This window comes from Anopheles arabiensis, chromosome 2, assembly GCF_016920715.1.
Source record: "Anopheles arabiensis isolate DONGOLA chromosome 2, AaraD3, whole genome shotgun sequence".
In the NCBI taxonomy this organism is placed as follows: Eukaryota; Metazoa; Arthropoda; class Insecta; order Diptera; family Culicidae; genus Anopheles; species Anopheles arabiensis.
In genome coordinates this window covers 4,122,986-4,137,665 of record NC_053517.1, presented here as the reverse complement: position 1 = coordinate 4,137,665, position 14,680 = coordinate 4,122,986, and the positions used below count along the sequence as shown (strand labels likewise).

Sequence of the window (14,680 nt, the reverse complement as noted above, 5' to 3'; positions counted from 1 at the left end):
ACACAACTACGCGCAACGCAGCCAGTATAACAGTTCTCGGCGCATAGGAAAGTGCATGTGCATTTATTTGAAAACGATTTTTTTTTACTAATCATATGAAGAGTGTATCGATAAATATGCATTGATTTTGTAAAAATGTATTGAGAAAAGCAGATTGTCGACAGATTGTATCCACATTGAACATTTTCTTTGGAGATAATTTTCATTTTTACACCTCAGAAAATTGATGGAAAACGTTATTGAAAATTTTACAGGTCTTTTTCGTCAAAATTAATGCTGATAAATATTTTTTTAACAATAATCAGTATATTTGTTGCAAATCAAACTCCGAACCCCAACAAACTGTGCGAAACAACAACGGCAGTCATAGCTTTGCTTATTACACCTTGGCGTCGAACAGAATATTGACAGCGCGTGTAGATGTATGTGTGCAGAATTGACGTATAAGCGTATCCCATGACACGTATTGATAATTGTCATCGCTAAACTGGGTTGAAATTTTGGTGTACCGGAGCGCAAGGAGTGAGAAAATAGTGACGAAAAACCTTAAATTCGCACCACAATAGCACACCACAGTGCAGGAAACGGCAACACGCACGTATCTTACCGGGTGCTCGAGGCGTATGCGATATCCTGTGTCCCGTAGGCCCGCTCGTTGTGCTCGAGAAAAGTTGACTCAGCTCGGTTCGGAATCCACACACAACTGCGGCGATGGCGTCGGCCTCTGAGGGAATGTCGTGCTACACGATAATAAATCCACCCGAAATTGAGCTGTACAATGAGATGCAGATCAAGCAGGACCTAGGTAAGTGGTGCTCGCTTCGCTGGACCGCCGGCCAAATCCACTAACACACACACCGACCGCTTGTCTTCCCTCCCGCCCACAGAGAAGGGTGAAGTGAACGTAAAGATTGAAACGATGAAGAAAGTCATCCAGCTCATGCTGCAGGGCGAACGGCTGCCCAACCTCCTGATGACGATCATCCGGTTCGTGCTGCCGCTGCAAAACCACACGCTCAAGAAGCTGCTGCTGATTTACTGGGAAATCGTGCCGAAAACGTCGCCCGATGGCAAGCTGCTGCAGGAGATGATTCTGGTGTGCGACGCGTACCGCAAGGATCTGCAGCACCCGAACGAGTTTCTGCGCGGCGCAACTCTGCGCTTTCTGTGCAAGCTGAAGGAACCGGAGTTGCTGGAACCGCTGATGCCGACGATCCGCAGCAGCCTGGAGCATCGCCATTCGTACGTGCGGCGCAACGCAGTGCTGGCCATCTTTACCATCTACAAGAACTTCGACTGGCTGGTGCCGGACGGGCCCGAGCTGATCGCAAACTTCCTCGACACACAGCAGGACATGTCGTGCAAGCGCAACGCGTTTCTGATGCTGCTGCACGCCGACCAGGAGCGGGCCCTGAACTATCTGGCCTCCTGTCTGGATCAGGTGAGCAGCTTCGGCGACATCCTGCAGCTCGTGATCGTCGAGCTGATCTACAAGGTGTGCCACGCCAATCCGGCCGAACGGTCGCGCTTCATTCGCTGCATCTACAACCTGCTGAACTCGTCCTCGAACGCCGTCCGGTACGAGGCGGCCGGCACGTTGGTGACGCTCTCGACCGCACCGACCGCCATCAAGGCGGCCGTCAGCTGCTACATCGATCTGATCGTGAAGGAGAGCGACAACAACGTGAAGCTGATCGTGCTGGATCGGCTGATCGCGCTGAAGGAGAACGAAAACATCGAGCGCATCATGCAGGAGCTGGTGATGGACGTGCTGCGGGTGCTGAGCGCCACCGATATCGAGGTGCGCCGGAAGACGCTCGCGCTGGCGATGGATCTCGTGTCGTCGCGCAACATCGAGGAGATGGTGCTGGTGCTCAAGAAGGAAGTGTCCAAAACGCACAACATCGAGCACGAGGATACGGGCAAGTACCGGCAGCTGCTGGTGCGCACCCTGCACACCTGCTGCATCAAGTTCCCGGACGTGGCGGCGGCCGTCATCCCGGTGCTGGTGGAGTTTCTGTCCGACACGAACGAGCTGGCGGCCGGCGACGTGCTGGTGTTTGTGCGGGAAGCGATTCAAAAGTTTTCCCACCTGCAGCCGCTCGTCATCGAGAAGCTGCTGGAAGCGTTCCCGGCCATCAAGTCCGCCAAGATCCACCGCACTACGCTGTGGATTTTGGGCGAGTATGCCAACTCGCTGAAGGACATTATGGAGGTAATCGGCGTCGTCAACCGTGCGCTGGGCGAGGTGCCGATTGTTGAGGCGGAACAGAGCCGTCTGGCGGGCAACGAGGCGGGCGAGGAGGAGCAAAAAACCACCGAGACGACGGCGAACAGCACCAACAAGGTTACCTCGGATGGCACGTACGCTACTCAGAGCGCGTTTAGCGTTGCGCCGTAAGTATTATTTAGTGGTGGTGGTGTAAATGTTGTTATCACACAAAAATAATGACCGTTTTCCTGTTTCCTTCAAGGGTTGCCAAAAAGGTGGAACGACCACCGCTCCGTCAGTACATGATGGATGGGGACTTTTTCGTGGCGGCCACACTCGCCTCCACGCTGACGAAGCTGGCCTTGAAGTTCATCCAGCTGGAGCCGAATGAAAAGAAGCAGAACCGTTTGTGCACCTGCGCCATGCTGATCATGAGCTCGATCCTGCACCTGGGCAAGTCCGGCCTGCCGACGAAAGCTATCACAAACGATGACACCGACCGGATCTATCTGTGTCTGAAGACGCTGACCCTGCAGACGCCCGAAATAGTGGAAATCTTTACGCAGAGCTGCAAGAACGCGCTTGCCAACATGCTGACCGCCCAGAGCGAGGAGAAGGCGCAGGAAAAGAAGGACAAGCAGCAGAAGAACGCTGCCAAGATTCAGCCGGACGATCCGATCGCGTTCACACAGCTGGCGAACGGCAAACACGACCAGCTGGGGGAGAATGTGTTCGAGCTGAGCTTGAACCAGGCGCTGGCCGGTACAAAGAGCACCGCACTGACCGACGTGGCGTCGCCGAACAGCAAGCTGAACAAGGTGACCCAGCTGACCGGGTTCTCGGATCCGGTCTATGCGGAAGCGTACGTGCACGTGAACCAGTACGACATCGTGCTGGATGTGCTGATCGTCAACCAGACCAGCGATACGCTGCAGAACTGTACGCTCGAGCTGGCCACCGTCGGCGACCTGAAGCTGGTGGAGAAACCGCACCCGGTGGTGCTCGCGCCGCACGATTTCTGCAACATCAAGGCGAACGTGAAGGTGTCGTCGACGGAGAATGGCATCATCTTTGGCAACATTGGTAAGCGAGTCGGTCGAAAGGGTTGAGTGAGGCATTTGCTAACGGTCTTCCTTCCTTTCCAGTGTACGATACCACGTTCTCGTCCAACGTGGTCGTGCTGAATACGATCCAGATCGACATCATGGACTACATTCTGCCGGCCAGCTGCACCGACACCGAGTTCCGCACGATGTGGGTCGAGTTTGAGTGGGAGAACAAGGTGTCGGTCAACACGACGCTTACCGATTTGCACGACTACCTGCGGTTGCTGCTCAAGTCGACCAACATGAAGTGCCTCACGCCGGAGAAGGCACTTTCGGGCCAGTGTGGTTTTATGGCGGCCAATATGTACGCAAGGTAGGTAGTGTGGGCGAGGTGTGTTGAAGGAATTTTCGCTAGATCGCCGGCTCAACACGATGCACTGCTAATTTCAGGTCCATTTTCGGTGAGGATGCTTTGGCAAATTTGAGCATCGAGAAGCCCTTAGATCGACCGGACGCACCCGTGACCGGGCACATAAGAATACGCGCCAAGAGCCAGGTAATTGGACGACATTGGGCTTCACGCGTGAAAACATGTTTCTATTAACCACTGTTCTATGTTTACTTTCCTGTAGGGCATGGCGCTGAGCTTGGGCGATAAAATCAACCACACGCAAAAGTGTTTGCAGGAGAAATCGGTTGCCGCTTAATACTATTCCACCGGGCCGGCGAGCGCCTCTTAGTTTGTGAGAGATTCTAGTATTCTTTCCCCACGCATGTGCGCTAATTCGAACGATTACTTCGAAACCGAGCCCGACCGGGTCCGACATATTTCAATTAACACAAGACACATGCACACACACACACTGACACACATAAGCGAACCAACTAAGGAGAGGGGAAATGCTTGGTTAATTATTGCACTCCTTTGGTTTTCTTTTTCCACATGTAACACACCCGGGGGAGCTGCATTTGTGTTGCCACTGCGTGGGGTTAGACCAGGTATCGAGTCTCCATTCCTATATTTTATCTTTACTTTTTTTTAAAATAGTAACAGTTATCTATTCGTGCACCGATTCGTAACGGAAGGAAAGGGGGTTTCCGGCATGAATATTCTATCGCAAAATAAATAAGAAAAATCTGTTTATCCATTCACACGGGCAGTTTGTGCGCGTTCCATCAGCATGGTATAGAGAAATGAGAATCGTTGCGTTTGCGGGAATCAAGCGTCCATGGTGGTGGGCATAATAGGTAAACAAGAAATGCACCACGCAATCATACCATGTGGCACATTGCGCCACTCCGCTGACACGTAATACGTGCATGTACACGTTACACCGCCTGCTCGTAACCATGGTGATAGGCAATAACAAAACAGGCGGCGTGGGCTTTAGGTTTTATCGTACAGGAACCACAGTTTATCTAGGACGGGGCTACGATGAAGAGAAATGGAAATTCCACACCGAAAGTGACCGATTACGCTGGTAAGCATCGTTTTATCAAGGCTTTTGCCTAATCAGTAACATTATCGTTCCGGGTGTTTTGTTCCATCAGAGGAAGAAGTGATTGCTCACCTGTGGGTGCAGCTGTTAATTCACATCAATGTTTATTTTTACGCCGTTTGGCTGCTGGTTGCAATAGTGTTTCTACATTACGAGGCAAGTAAACTAAGTTTTAAGTGATGTTAGCTAGTAATAATTTGATTCCCATACCCTTTGGGCCACAGTTCCTCAACATAAGCGGAATCGAGCAAACGTTGTCCATCCTTTCGCTGGTGGTGGCAATTCCGCTGGAAGTCTTCCGGCTCTATCTCGGCCACACCGGCAACCTGATGAGTGCGGTAAAGTAGCAAATCACTGTTTTGTGTGTTTTAAAAGCTTCTCCTTTGTGCTAATGCTGTACGTCCTTATTTTCCTCTACAGATACCCAGTTTTGCTGGCTTTCTTATACTGTCTACACTGATTCAGCTGCCATTGCAGATTTACCTGCTGCTAGCAACGCACACGATCAATCATTTAGCAGCAACCGTAACACAGTCGATCGCGATCGGTCTGCTGGTGCTGCAGATTGTAGTTGGTGTGCCGGCAATGCGTCAAATATCTGCTTTTCGCAGGAAACAGTTTCAAATGCAACGGTGGCAATATGTGGGCAAGCGAGCCGACACGGCAAAGGAAGCGAAGGACGAGCAATGAAATCTCGGAAAAAACAGCAAATTTTCACTAAATAGTATTACTTTGTACAAAAAAAAAACAGTTCATTTATTTAAATTGTAAACGCGAACTACGCTTTGTAGGTTCGATGTAAGTCATGTTTGGTGTAGAATTCATTCAGATGGGTCAAGTTGGCACGAAACAGTGCTAAAAATTCCTCGAGTGCCTTTAAATTGTCCATGTTGGAGTCGGATGTTCCCAGCAGCGATGACCTTGAAGGTAGAAATGAATGAAGTAGCTGAAATGAAAATTATTATTTTTTATATTAAAATATCATTTTTTCCAGTAAGAAACGTGAAATCTTCGTGAATGCGGTACCCGCACTCGGGCCACTATTTATACGGCTTCAGTTGAACGGCCACAAGTTCGATACTGACACTAACTGAAACACGATACGCTTCCTTCGCTTGTGCTTCAGTTCCGTAAAACCGCGAGAAAGAATTCGTGATATGGACAGCTGAGCTTACCTGAAATGCCTTCTGAGCCAGAAAGCCATGATATGGCAGCAGGCACTCCTCGTACGCCTTTTTAAGGTGCGGCTTCACCTGTTCGCTGCGCGTTTTGTCTTCGAGCAGGTTGCGAAAGAATTGCTCCATCATTTCGAATGCCCTGCCAAAATGGGAGTAAAACAAGGTTAATTTTCTCTCCACAGAACGGCCATTATTGCCGGTGGACGCACCTTTTAAGCCACAGCAAACCGTCCGTTACCGTGTCGAACGGGTTGTCGTTCCCGTCCTTGTCCTTCAGGATTAAATCCTCCAAGTACTTAAACAGCGACTCGTTCTGTTTGTATTTGTCGGTTATTTTCTACACAAAAAAGAGGAAAATTCCATTAAACAAATCGATCATCTAAACTCATTCACGGTTTTAGCACCATACCTGAACGTTTTGACGCATATCTTTCACGATGGGAGAGAACAGCTTACCGAAACATGCTGCGGATGATAATGTGTATCGTTTGAGAAGGGACTCTTTCCTTTGCCAACTCTACACAGCTATACATACCGATGGCATCGATGATTTGGTTGGACGATTCGAGGAAGTGTGCGGTTTCAATCTTAAAATTATTGTTCTCATCAATCACTGGGAATGGCTTCAGCTGACGAAACAGGATCTTGGCTTCACAGACCGCCGGGGCCGCGCTGTTGTCCGCACTCTCTTCACTCATCGTGTCACACCGACACGCAGACAGACGCACACTATATGCTTGGTGGGAAACGGTCGAACGGTGTCTAATTTGCTTTCACCGCATAAAGTGGGCGAATACCCCGGCACTCCAATGCTCGAATGGCACACCACGAGTGAACTCTGGTTTCAGCGCTTCCAATCTTGGCGTTCGGGGTCCGTCTGACGGTGGCGGATCGAATGTGACTCTGTGCATGGCACAACATGTAATCTTATCTACGCGCGACCGATGGTAATGTTTATCATCTGTACATCAGGCCGGTCAGGGGGAAGGAGGGGACCCTTCCACAAGCTTACGTTATCACTTTACGTCGACTGTACACCGGGCTGCAATCCCGTACCGTGAGCGGTGGTGGTGGCGTGGTTTGGTGGTGCCTTTGGATAATCGGAATATCTAAAAGGGGAAAAGACCGTACCGAGATCGAATGTTTAGTAGCATGTGAGATAAGACTAATTCATATAATTTCGTGGTGGCCGCGAAGGCGAGAAAAATAATATAGGCCATACGGCGGCATGTCTGATAGACCCAACGTCAGCAACACCCTCAGTTCCATGCTGTCCGAGGCAATATTTTTAAATTGTTTTGTTATCAGCTAATCTGGCTGCTACCAGCTACAATCTGGAAGCAATTTACAGTCATCATATTAAATAATAATAATTTGAAGCCATCATTTCAATTCTAATTAATTATTTAAACGCTAATGCAACTAGAAAGGGTTTTTATTTTAGCTTGCCCTTTCAGTGCAGCTAGCAAAAGTCCTGTTTTATCACGCTTCTGTTTGTGCTTCGTCTATTTATGCTTGGTTAATACTGTTAAGATCTATCTTTAGAATGCTCCCCTCAGTGTCCACGGCAAACAACGTCAGGTCTGGTAGGTTTGCTAGCCTGGGAAGCGTAAATGAGCAGGGTCGAGAATGCTGCTGCTCCTGGAACGTCCAACATTTTTGCATCATTCCACTGTCGGTGGAGCGTAATTCCACCAAAACGATGCTCGACCCGTTGCACGACACCGTTCTGGTGGTGTTATCAAAATTCATTGACCCACCACCGCAACCCTTCCGTGCGTCGTTGAACCATCGATGATAGCTGAGCGTCAGTGCACTTGTGGGCGCAAAAAAGACACCATCGTTTTGCTTCGCTTCCAGTCGCTGCCGTAGCACCTCGCCTGGGCGTTTCAGCTGCGTCAGTCTACCGGCCAGACCGCCCGGTTTGGTAGCGATGAGGCGTTTCGGTCCGTTCGCACCCTGCGCACGGCCTCCAGCTCCCCCAACAAACACGTTGTCGATGGCATCGAACCCATCACCCATGATAGAACCGTCCGGGGTGTGACCGAGATCGAACGTATGGCCCATCTCGTGGCAAACCGAGCCGAGGGTGGTGGCAAAGCATCCGCCATACCTAAAAAGGAAGCATTTCGCACTTACTCTTCGAGCGATAAAGCGAGGAAAACCCATTATTACGTGCGTCTGTAGTTGCTATCGTCCAACAGTTTGGCGCAATCGATCGGCTGCTCGCTTAGCAGTGCATCGCAAACCGTCTCCAGCGTCGAGGGCCACGTGTAGAGACACCCGGTACCGAACAGGGCCAACCCGCCGCCACCCAGTGCCGCATGGCCGGTCGTGCGCTTCCGGATGTTCTCGTACGAATAGTCACCATCGCTGATGCCTTCAAAGTGCGTACTGCTCAGAAAGCCGACCACCTTCACCCGCTCCATGTCGTAGTGTTTGCCGTGCACCAGCTCGGCAGCGAACCGGTGCCAAAGGGCATCTTCCGTCATGGTGGTAGATTGAGCCCACTGCAGCTCGGCGTAGAACGGACGGCACGGTGCCTCGAGCGCGAACGTTTTGCGACCGAAACCATGCTCCTGCAGCTTTTCCGCGTACAAACACTGGAGCAGCTCGATGGCAAGCGTTATTTTGCGACACGCGTGCTCACTATCGTTGTGCGCATCGTTTTCACTGGACTGATAGTGACCGCTGTGTCCTTTGCAGATGATGTAAACGGGGGCCACAGTAAACCGTCTCTCCGGAGCTGTGTACACTAAGCGGACACATGTTTTCGTGCTGCAGTACTGCACCGTGTACTGATGTTCACCGGGAGAAAGTCTTAACAGAATGCGAAACTTGCGAATGACTTGCTTGCTCTCACCTTCACTACCGACGGCTTTCTCTATCGCGACGGAAAATGGGACGGATTGGGAATTGTCGGATACGATGCGAAATTTCCCACCGCAACATGGGTTCGCTAGATCGCCCTTCAGTAAGATGGTAGAATAATTAAACACTTCACCTTGCTGTACGTTTTTTAATTGAACATTATGCTCCAAATCGCACATTGCCTGTTTCTGCACCTGTACGTAGAGGGGTTTTTTTCTGCGCGTGTGATTCTGGTTTGTTTACACCACTCCACGAATGACGTCATCAGTCAAACAGCTGATGAAGGTACTCACGGTAGCTAGACAAACGGTGTGCTTTGTGCAATTTTTCCCTCAAATGTAGCAATTATTTTCCACCCGTTTTAGCATTTCAGCTGTTTGCGATACATTAAGAGCATTATATAAAGCATCATCGATGTTTCTGTTTTATTTTTAAACTCCTTTTTTTCTCACAAAAACACTTTTTCTTTAGGCCGCCCAAGGTTACTGCAACAGATGTCAAAAGTGTCGTCGTCACAAAGGCCTTTTGTTTTGAACCTGGAGCGCAGAGCCCCTGGGCACAGAGCCGAAAGAAAAACAGACTCGCTCAGTGGATAATTTCGCGCACGGAGAACTTGCCAGCGACACGGACCATTCTCAATAAACAATGATCCGCTTAACGCACGCATAAGAAACACGGAAGCGTTTGAAGGGTTATCGAGACTTTTTCTAGTGACGAGAGTGTGTGCAGCACCAGCCAACATGAACTTGGGTAGATCGATACGCATCAATAAGTGTGGCGTGGTGATACTGGGCCTGCTGTTTATGTGCATTCTGTACTATCTCTGGAGCAGCAACAGTGCGAATGCGGCCAGCTATGCGTTCAGCAAGAATCCGAACGAGATCAACCTGCGCAAGCTGCTGATCGGTTCGATACAGGCTGCCCAGCACGGTGGCTTCGAGGTGGTGGCCGTGTCCAAGTCGCGCGATCTGCACGAGCAAAGCAAGGGCAAGACGAAGGAGGGCGCCAACAATCCGGTGACCGATGCGGACTACCGGTCCAACTGTGTGATGAAGAATGGGCTGCTGCGAATCTTCCCCAAGCTGAAGGTGATCTCCGAGGAGGACGACCGGCAGGAGCAGTGCGCGGATGTGCAGCTGTTCGATCTTGACCCCACGGTACTGCCGGAGAGTGTGACCGTGCCGGACGAACGTGTCTCCATCGACGAGGTGGATGTGTGGATAGACCCGCTGGACGCGACGCAGGAATACACCGGTAAGGGAAAGGATTTCGATTTATGCCCTCCAGGTATGCCTAATGATGGAAGAGTTTCCGTTTCCTTTCTAGAGCGACTCCACGAGTACGTCACCACGATGGTGTGCGTGGCGGTGAAGGGCGTCCCAACGATTGGCATCATACACAATCCCTTCACGATGAAAACGACCTGGGCGTGGCGCGGCAAGGCATTGTCCGAGTCGCTCGTCAACCTGAAGCACGATGCGGACGCGAAGCATCCAACCATCATCGTGTCCCGGTCGCATGCGGGCGCTGTGAAGGAACAGTCGAAGCAAATATTCGGCGAAAACGCACAAGTCATAACGGCCGGCGGTGCTGGTAAGTGAACGAACCGAGTGCTGCTTTTGGAAGTCCCATTTCTCCAACGTTCCCATTCTCTCCTTCCAAGGCTTCAAAGTGCTGCAGGTGATACAGAACAACGCGACGGCGTATCTGCACACGACGCACATCAAAAAGTGGGACATTTGTGCCGGCGACGCAATACTCGGCGCGATCGGGGGCAGAATGAGCGATTTGCACAATGAAAACATCGTGTACCATCGGGATACGCCGGCGCTCAACCCGAACGGGCTGCTGGCGGCGGCCCTTTCCTCGACGCACGAAGCGTACATTAAGCGGATAGTGGAGAGCAAGCGTTTCGTGCGGTAAGGCACCGCTGGGCGATCTGCCCAAAACATATCCACGAGGAAACGCGGGATGTGGCTGTAGTATGTTTGTTTATGGCAGCAGCAAGCAGTGTGTCCTATTTCCGTCACTCGGCATCACATCACGATTAAGCGACAACTGTACCATTATGATGAAAAGTGTGTGCGCACAGATACAATGCACAACGGCAGGCAATTTTACCGCTAAAAGACACACCCGTTCACTAATTTCTAGTATTTGATCTCAATTTCAATCGAATACGCGTCGACCACAGACTAGAAAGGAGAAGCCGGTTGAGCAGGGGGCTTGACCAAGCTGGATAGCTTATTTTCCTTTCGTTAGTTAGTTGATTAGATGACAAAGTTCCATACTAAGAAATAAAAGCATCCGTAGCATACCAATTTGATATATAGGAAATACGCATGCATTCGGGCTCTTTTGACACGAGATGACGCACTGCGATGGTTGCGTTACGTAGCGTTACGCGTAACGCGTCAGTGTTTCCCATGCTACACGTGTTGGAATCGCTTAAAGTATTCGCTTGTTGAACATTCATTTTTATTTTAAATTATTTTAAGCATTCTAACAATCTTACAACTATCTTAAACAGCATCATCTTGATATATGATGAAAAATGCATTGGCATAAAATTGACTAGATGGGCTGGTTTTGCTTCTACTACCAAAACCATAATACTGCAACAATATTCGCCTTTACCCGTTCAACGCGACAACCGATCGATCACCGTCACGATCCAGCTGGCGTACTCGCTAACGCGCGTGTAAATCCCGGGAAAGCCAGGCCGCGCACAACCGATCCCCGTCGAAACGATGCCAATCAGCACGTTGTCGCTCGTGACCAGCGGACCGCCGGAATCGGCCCAGCACGCATCGACACCGCCCGTACCCTTGCCCGCGCACAGCTGCGTCCGGGCAATCGTTCGCGACCGATTGCCCCGCCGGTACATGCTTTCGCACTCCTCGTTCCGAAACACATCCACCACCGCCCGCTGCAGCGTGTCCGCCTTGTCGCCAAGGTTGCGGTTTTCCTGCTGCCAGCCCCATCCGGCCACCACCGCCGTCTGGCCCTCGACGCGGGCCGACCCATCCGCAACGCTCGACAGACAGATTGGCCGCACGGATGCGCTAAAGTCGATGCGCCGGGCCAGCTCCAGCAGAGCGATATCGTTCGACGGTTTGTTGCAGACGTACCCGGGATGGGGCACGATGGTCCGGATGCCGACCTCGTACGCACGGTCCGAGAATGGGTCGCTGTCGATTTGATTGCCACCGAATTCGGACCGGCGGTAGAGTCCGAGCACGGCCTGGATTTGGTTCGCGCGTAGTATCTTATTAACGCCACTGTTTTTCGGGGGGAAGAAAGGAAAGGAAACGCATGATTTATAAGCAACAGGAACAAGGCTCCAATCAACTGATCGCTCATACTCACCTGCACACACAGTGTCCGGCAGTTAGAAGCCAGCGATCGTTGACGATCGAGGCCCCACAAAAGTGTCCACCCCGCTTGGTAAGGCTGGCGATGTACGTGATTTGACCGCGGTTCGAGTTCACTCCGCCAACGATCCTCTGCTGCTGTCTACCACACGGCACGGATGATACTAATTGCCCAGACAGATTAGACAGCTCAATTAGATTGGAATTGTCACAACGGCTTATCTGCACACTCCACACAACTTACGACTTATCTGCCCTTCGATGGTCGTCAGCTGGCTGAGGGTCAACACAACCGACGCTACCACCCGCCACCAGCGATTGCGTACTCCTAGCGGCAGCATGGTAGAAGCACCACGGGGAAGGAAACTGTTTGATTGAAGCGACGATTGAAACGATCCCAAAAAACTATCCTCCACGCGTCCCAATCGTGCGTCTGGTGCGGTACGCAGTCTACGACGAACTCGCCATTGTTGTTCTTCCGCAAGCACGCTTTATAAGAGGCGAGAAGTTTGGCGGGCAAAAACAGCAACATCCGCGCAAGCGCGCTCACCAAACGCGCAGCACAACAAGCCGGCATTGTTTATCTCCGCACGCCATGTGCGCGCAGAAAACCGTTGAGAGCGCGCAAAAGCAGCCCGCTCTCAGAGAACAAAACGATGGCTGCTGTCACCTTCGCCGGTGTCAACGCATGATTAGTAACGCCGTCCCGACTACCGCACACTACGAGTGTACGAGAGAGCGCAGCAGCAGTATGCTTTCTCATCGCAGCACGTGTTCGCGGTTGACGCCGTTTGCATATGCCGTTTTGGAGCGTGCCGGATGAGTAATCGACAGCCGGCGCGCGGTTGGGTGGCGTCGTCGCAATGGTACCGAGTTCCCACTTTGTCCCACCAACACTTCGGTGTGGGGGAGGAGGGCGACTGCGTTTGCAGTTGCACCTTTAAGCCAGGCACCACTGCTGCACTGCACCGCGGATCGTAATCAGCGGAAGTTGCATTGCAAACGCGCTCGCGCGCAGGGTTATTTCGCTGCTGCGCTGTGTGTTCTGTGTACAAATCGCGAAATAGTTGAAGGTTTCTTATCGGTCACACCCCGATTCGAGCGGATGGGCCTAAGCCGACGGGTGTGCGGATGTTATTAGACGCTCTTCAATCTCACCTCTAATCGTGCTGCGTGCTGCAAGCCGGTGCCACACACACGCCACTCTAAGGTCAGCGCCAAACCCGTAGCTGCTGCCAGTTGCTCTGCGGTCGGTGATTTACCCAAACTTCAAACAAGCTGCCCCGAAGTTCAACCAACCTGTTTAACGTCCAATTTACAGGTGCAGCATATGCGGCAACCGACTGACCGTCCTCGGTGTCGTTGACTTCTTCGATGCTCATGGAGATGAATCACGGAGCGGTAACTTCCGCAAAAAAGGTGAAAAATGAGATTGTTTTTAATACAGGATCAAGTTTGGGAATGGATGACATTGGATTGCAGCATTGGAAGGTAATAAGATCACCATTGAATATCCACCCCCGGAGTAAAAGTGGATGCAAAGAGATGTAGTGACACAGATCCCTTTCCCTACGATTGTTCGTCTGAATCAAATCAATTGAGCCTTCAATTCGTTGTAACCTTGCTGCCTTCCTCCCCGGCCCTCCCCGCGTACTTCTATCCTTCGATGGTTATCTCCACTTCCTAGCTGGCAGTCCACCAAACTCGATGCGAGTATCTCGTGCAAACATCCCATTCAACATTCGCAATAAGAATACCCTCACCCGTCTGCATGCGTGTGGCAACCGTCATCGCACAAAATTGATACCTTCGATCCATCCAACCAGTGGACCCAATGACACTCCTCAGTGCAAACGTTCTGAGGAATTGATTACAGAGCGTTCTCCAAAGCTCCGTATTCCGTCGCAGTTTGTGCCCCCATGCGGCTCAACCAGACTGCCACGCTTCTGCCACGCTGTGCAAATGGGCAAACAATTTCAAGTGTAAGGTCAACTGCTCGATGCCAGCTTGTCGCGGCCGCGGGTACCCCACGGGTGGCATTAGACGCGTCTGTTTGCGTCTCTTTCAACAGCTTTCATTGATTAGCGATTCCGTATGAAGCGATCGTAAGATATTCACACACACAGATGGAAGATTGCAACAAAATAATAAAATAATTATTACAAAGACATGTATTTTTCTTCCACATACCTCCCAATATCCTCCAACACAGACACACATCACGACGGTGCAGAGAGCACGTTGAACTCCGGCAATCGACGACTACTGGGATCGTGTTCGAATGTTCGATGAGCGGTGCCATGCGGAAGGTATGTCAGCGTCGTCGATTGCTACGATCTTGCCATTTGTCTCTCGGCTGCACGTGACTGCAGCCCGTTCCCAGGGCAACCGCCCCGCGTCGGGTTCACTACTGTCTAGTCACGTGTGTTTGCGTGGCTTTCGATGACGGCTTCGCGGGTGCACCGAACTCACCGCGGTGCCGCATTCTTTGCGCACACAC

The 14,680-nt window shown here is 51.2% G+C and overlaps 6 protein-coding genes across 8 annotated transcripts; 3 read left to right on the top strand and 3 right to left on the bottom strand.

The window, feature by feature from the left end:
- The first annotated feature begins 446 nt into the window (after nt 1–446).
- Nucleotides 447–4,410, top strand: LOC120896759 (coatomer subunit beta). The gene is made up of 6 exons (XM_040301172.1): nt 447–805; nt 888–2,397; nt 2,475–3,295; nt 3,358–3,631; nt 3,709–3,814; nt 3,891–4,410. The coding sequence occupies exons 1-6, from the start codon at nt 712–714 to the stop codon at nt 3,963–3,965; spliced, it is 2,880 nt and encodes a 959-aa protein (XP_040157106.1). The 5' UTR covers nt 447–711; the 3' UTR covers nt 3,966–4,410.
- Nucleotides 4,411–4,516: 106 nt separating this feature from the next.
- Nucleotides 4,517–6,343, top strand: LOC120896876 (transmembrane protein 17-like). Its single transcript, XM_040301382.1, has 5 exons — nt 4,517–4,739; nt 4,810–4,913; nt 4,982–5,095; nt 5,178–5,684; nt 5,752–6,343. The coding sequence occupies exons 1-4, from the start codon at nt 4,694–4,696 to the stop codon at nt 5,445–5,447; spliced, it is 534 nt and encodes a 177-aa protein (XP_040157316.1). The 5' UTR covers nt 4,517–4,693; the 3' UTR covers nt 5,448–5,684; nt 5,752–6,343.
- Nucleotides 5,485–9,211, bottom strand: LOC120896833 (glycolipid transfer protein 1). Of its 3 annotated transcripts, none has more exons than XM_040301321.1 (6): nt 9,100–9,211; nt 6,471–7,044; nt 6,345–6,400; nt 6,145–6,272; nt 5,933–6,074; nt 5,485–5,703 (listed from the first exon to the last, which is right to left on the bottom strand). In XM_040301321.1, exons 2-6 carry the CDS (start codon nt 6,631–6,633, stop codon nt 5,536–5,538), a joined length of 657 nt encoding a protein of 218 aa, XP_040157255.1. In that variant the 5' UTR covers nt 6,634–7,044; nt 9,100–9,211; the 3' UTR covers nt 5,485–5,535. The 3 variants fall into 3 exon arrangements, with proteins under 3 accessions (XP_040157255.1, XP_040157246.1, XP_040157236.1); XM_040301312.1 differs by lacking the exon at nt 9,100–9,211 and adding an exon at nt 8,940–9,052; XM_040301302.1 differs by lacking the exon at nt 9,100–9,211 and adding an exon at nt 8,799–8,906.
- LOC120896763 (putative zinc metalloproteinase YIL108W) lies at nt 7,065–9,006 on the bottom strand. The gene is made up of 2 exons (XM_040301187.1): nt 8,111–9,006; nt 7,065–8,048 (listed from the first exon to the last, which is right to left on the bottom strand). The coding sequence occupies exons 1-2, from the start codon at nt 8,983–8,985 to the stop codon at nt 7,445–7,447; spliced, it is 1,479 nt and encodes a 492-aa protein (XP_040157121.1). The 5' UTR covers nt 8,986–9,006; the 3' UTR covers nt 7,065–7,444.
- Nucleotides 9,212–9,324: 113 nt separating the features above from the next.
- Nucleotides 9,325–11,143, top strand: LOC120896797 (putative inositol monophosphatase 3). Its single transcript, XM_040301250.1, has 3 exons — nt 9,325–10,060; nt 10,133–10,399; nt 10,470–11,143. Exons 1-3 carry the CDS (start codon nt 9,547–9,549, stop codon nt 10,727–10,729), a joined length of 1,041 nt encoding a protein of 346 aa, XP_040157184.1. The 5' UTR covers nt 9,325–9,546; the 3' UTR covers nt 10,730–11,143.
- A 119-nt stretch (nt 11,144–11,262) lies between these two features.
- LOC120896806 (trypsin-1) lies at nt 11,263–13,094 on the bottom strand. Its single transcript, XM_040301260.1, has 3 exons — nt 12,425–13,094; nt 12,176–12,344; nt 11,263–12,087 (listed from the first exon to the last, which is right to left on the bottom strand). Exons 1-3 carry the CDS (start codon nt 12,519–12,521, stop codon nt 11,448–11,450), a joined length of 906 nt encoding a protein of 301 aa, XP_040157194.1. The 5' UTR covers nt 12,522–13,094; the 3' UTR covers nt 11,263–11,447.
- Between the last annotated feature and the right edge of the window lie 1,586 nt (nt 13,095–14,680).

Bases quoted from the DNA above. Each gene is read 5' to 3' on its own strand.
- LOC120896759 (XM_040301172.1), top strand. From the start codon at position 712: ATGGCGTCGGCCTCTGAGGGAATGTCGTGCTACACGATAATAAATCCA. The intron at 3,296-3,357 runs GTAAGCGAGTCG...CTTCCTTTCCAG, and splicing joins CATCATCTTTGGCAACATTG to TGTACGATACCACGTTCTCG. The intron at 3,815-3,890 runs GTAATTGGACGA...ACTTTCCTGTAG, and splicing joins GAATACGCGCCAAGAGCCAG to GGCATGGCGCTGAGCTTGGG.
- LOC120896833 (XM_040301321.1), bottom strand. From the start codon at position 6,633: ATGAGTGAAGAGAGTGCGGACAACAGCGCGGCCCCGGCGGTCTGTGAA. The intron at 6,273-6,344 runs GTATGGTGCTAA...TTTTTTGTGTAG, and splicing joins ATATGCGTCAAAACGTTCAG to AAAATAACCGACAAATACAA. The intron at 6,075-6,144 runs GTGCGTCCACCG...CCATTTTGGCAG, and splicing joins GGTTTGCTGTGGCTTAAAAG to GGCATTCGAAATGATGGAGC.
- LOC120896763 (XM_040301187.1), bottom strand. From the start codon at position 8,985: ATGTGCGATTTGGAGCATAATGTTCAATTAAAAAACGTACAGCAAGGT. The intron at 8,049-8,110 runs GTAATAATGGGT...CTTCCTTTTTAG, and splicing joins GATAGCAACTACAGACGCAC to GTATGGCGGATGCTTTGCCA.
- LOC120896806 (XM_040301260.1), bottom strand. From the start codon at position 12,521: ATGCTGCCGCTAGGAGTACGCAATCGCTGGTGGCGGGTGGTAGCGTCG. The intron at 12,345-12,424 runs GTAAGTTGTGTG...CTGGGCAATTAG, and splicing joins CATCGAAGGGCAGATAAGTC to TATCATCCGTGCCGTGTGGT. The intron at 12,088-12,175 runs GTGAGTATGAGC...CCCGAAAAACAG, and splicing joins GCCGGACACTGTGTGTGCAG to TGGCGTTAATAAGATACTAC.
- LOC120896797 (XM_040301250.1), top strand. From the start codon at position 9,547: ATGAACTTGGGTAGATCGATACGCATCAATAAGTGTGGCGTGGTGATA. The intron at 10,061-10,132 runs GTAAGGGAAAGG...TTTCCTTTCTAG, and splicing joins CGCGACGCAGGAATACACCG to AGCGACTCCACGAGTACGTC. The intron at 10,400-10,469 runs GTAAGTGAACGA...TCTCCTTCCAAG, and splicing joins CATAACGGCCGGCGGTGCTG to GCTTCAAAGTGCTGCAGGTG.
- LOC120896876 (XM_040301382.1), top strand. From the start codon at position 4,694: ATGAAGAGAAATGGAAATTCCACACCGAAAGTGACCGATTACGCTG. The intron at 4,740-4,809 runs GTAAGCATCGTT...TTGTTCCATCAG, and splicing joins GAAAGTGACCGATTACGCTG to AGGAAGAAGTGATTGCTCAC. The intron at 4,914-4,981 runs GCAAGTAAACTA...TTTGGGCCACAG, and splicing joins TAGTGTTTCTACATTACGAG to TTCCTCAACATAAGCGGAAT.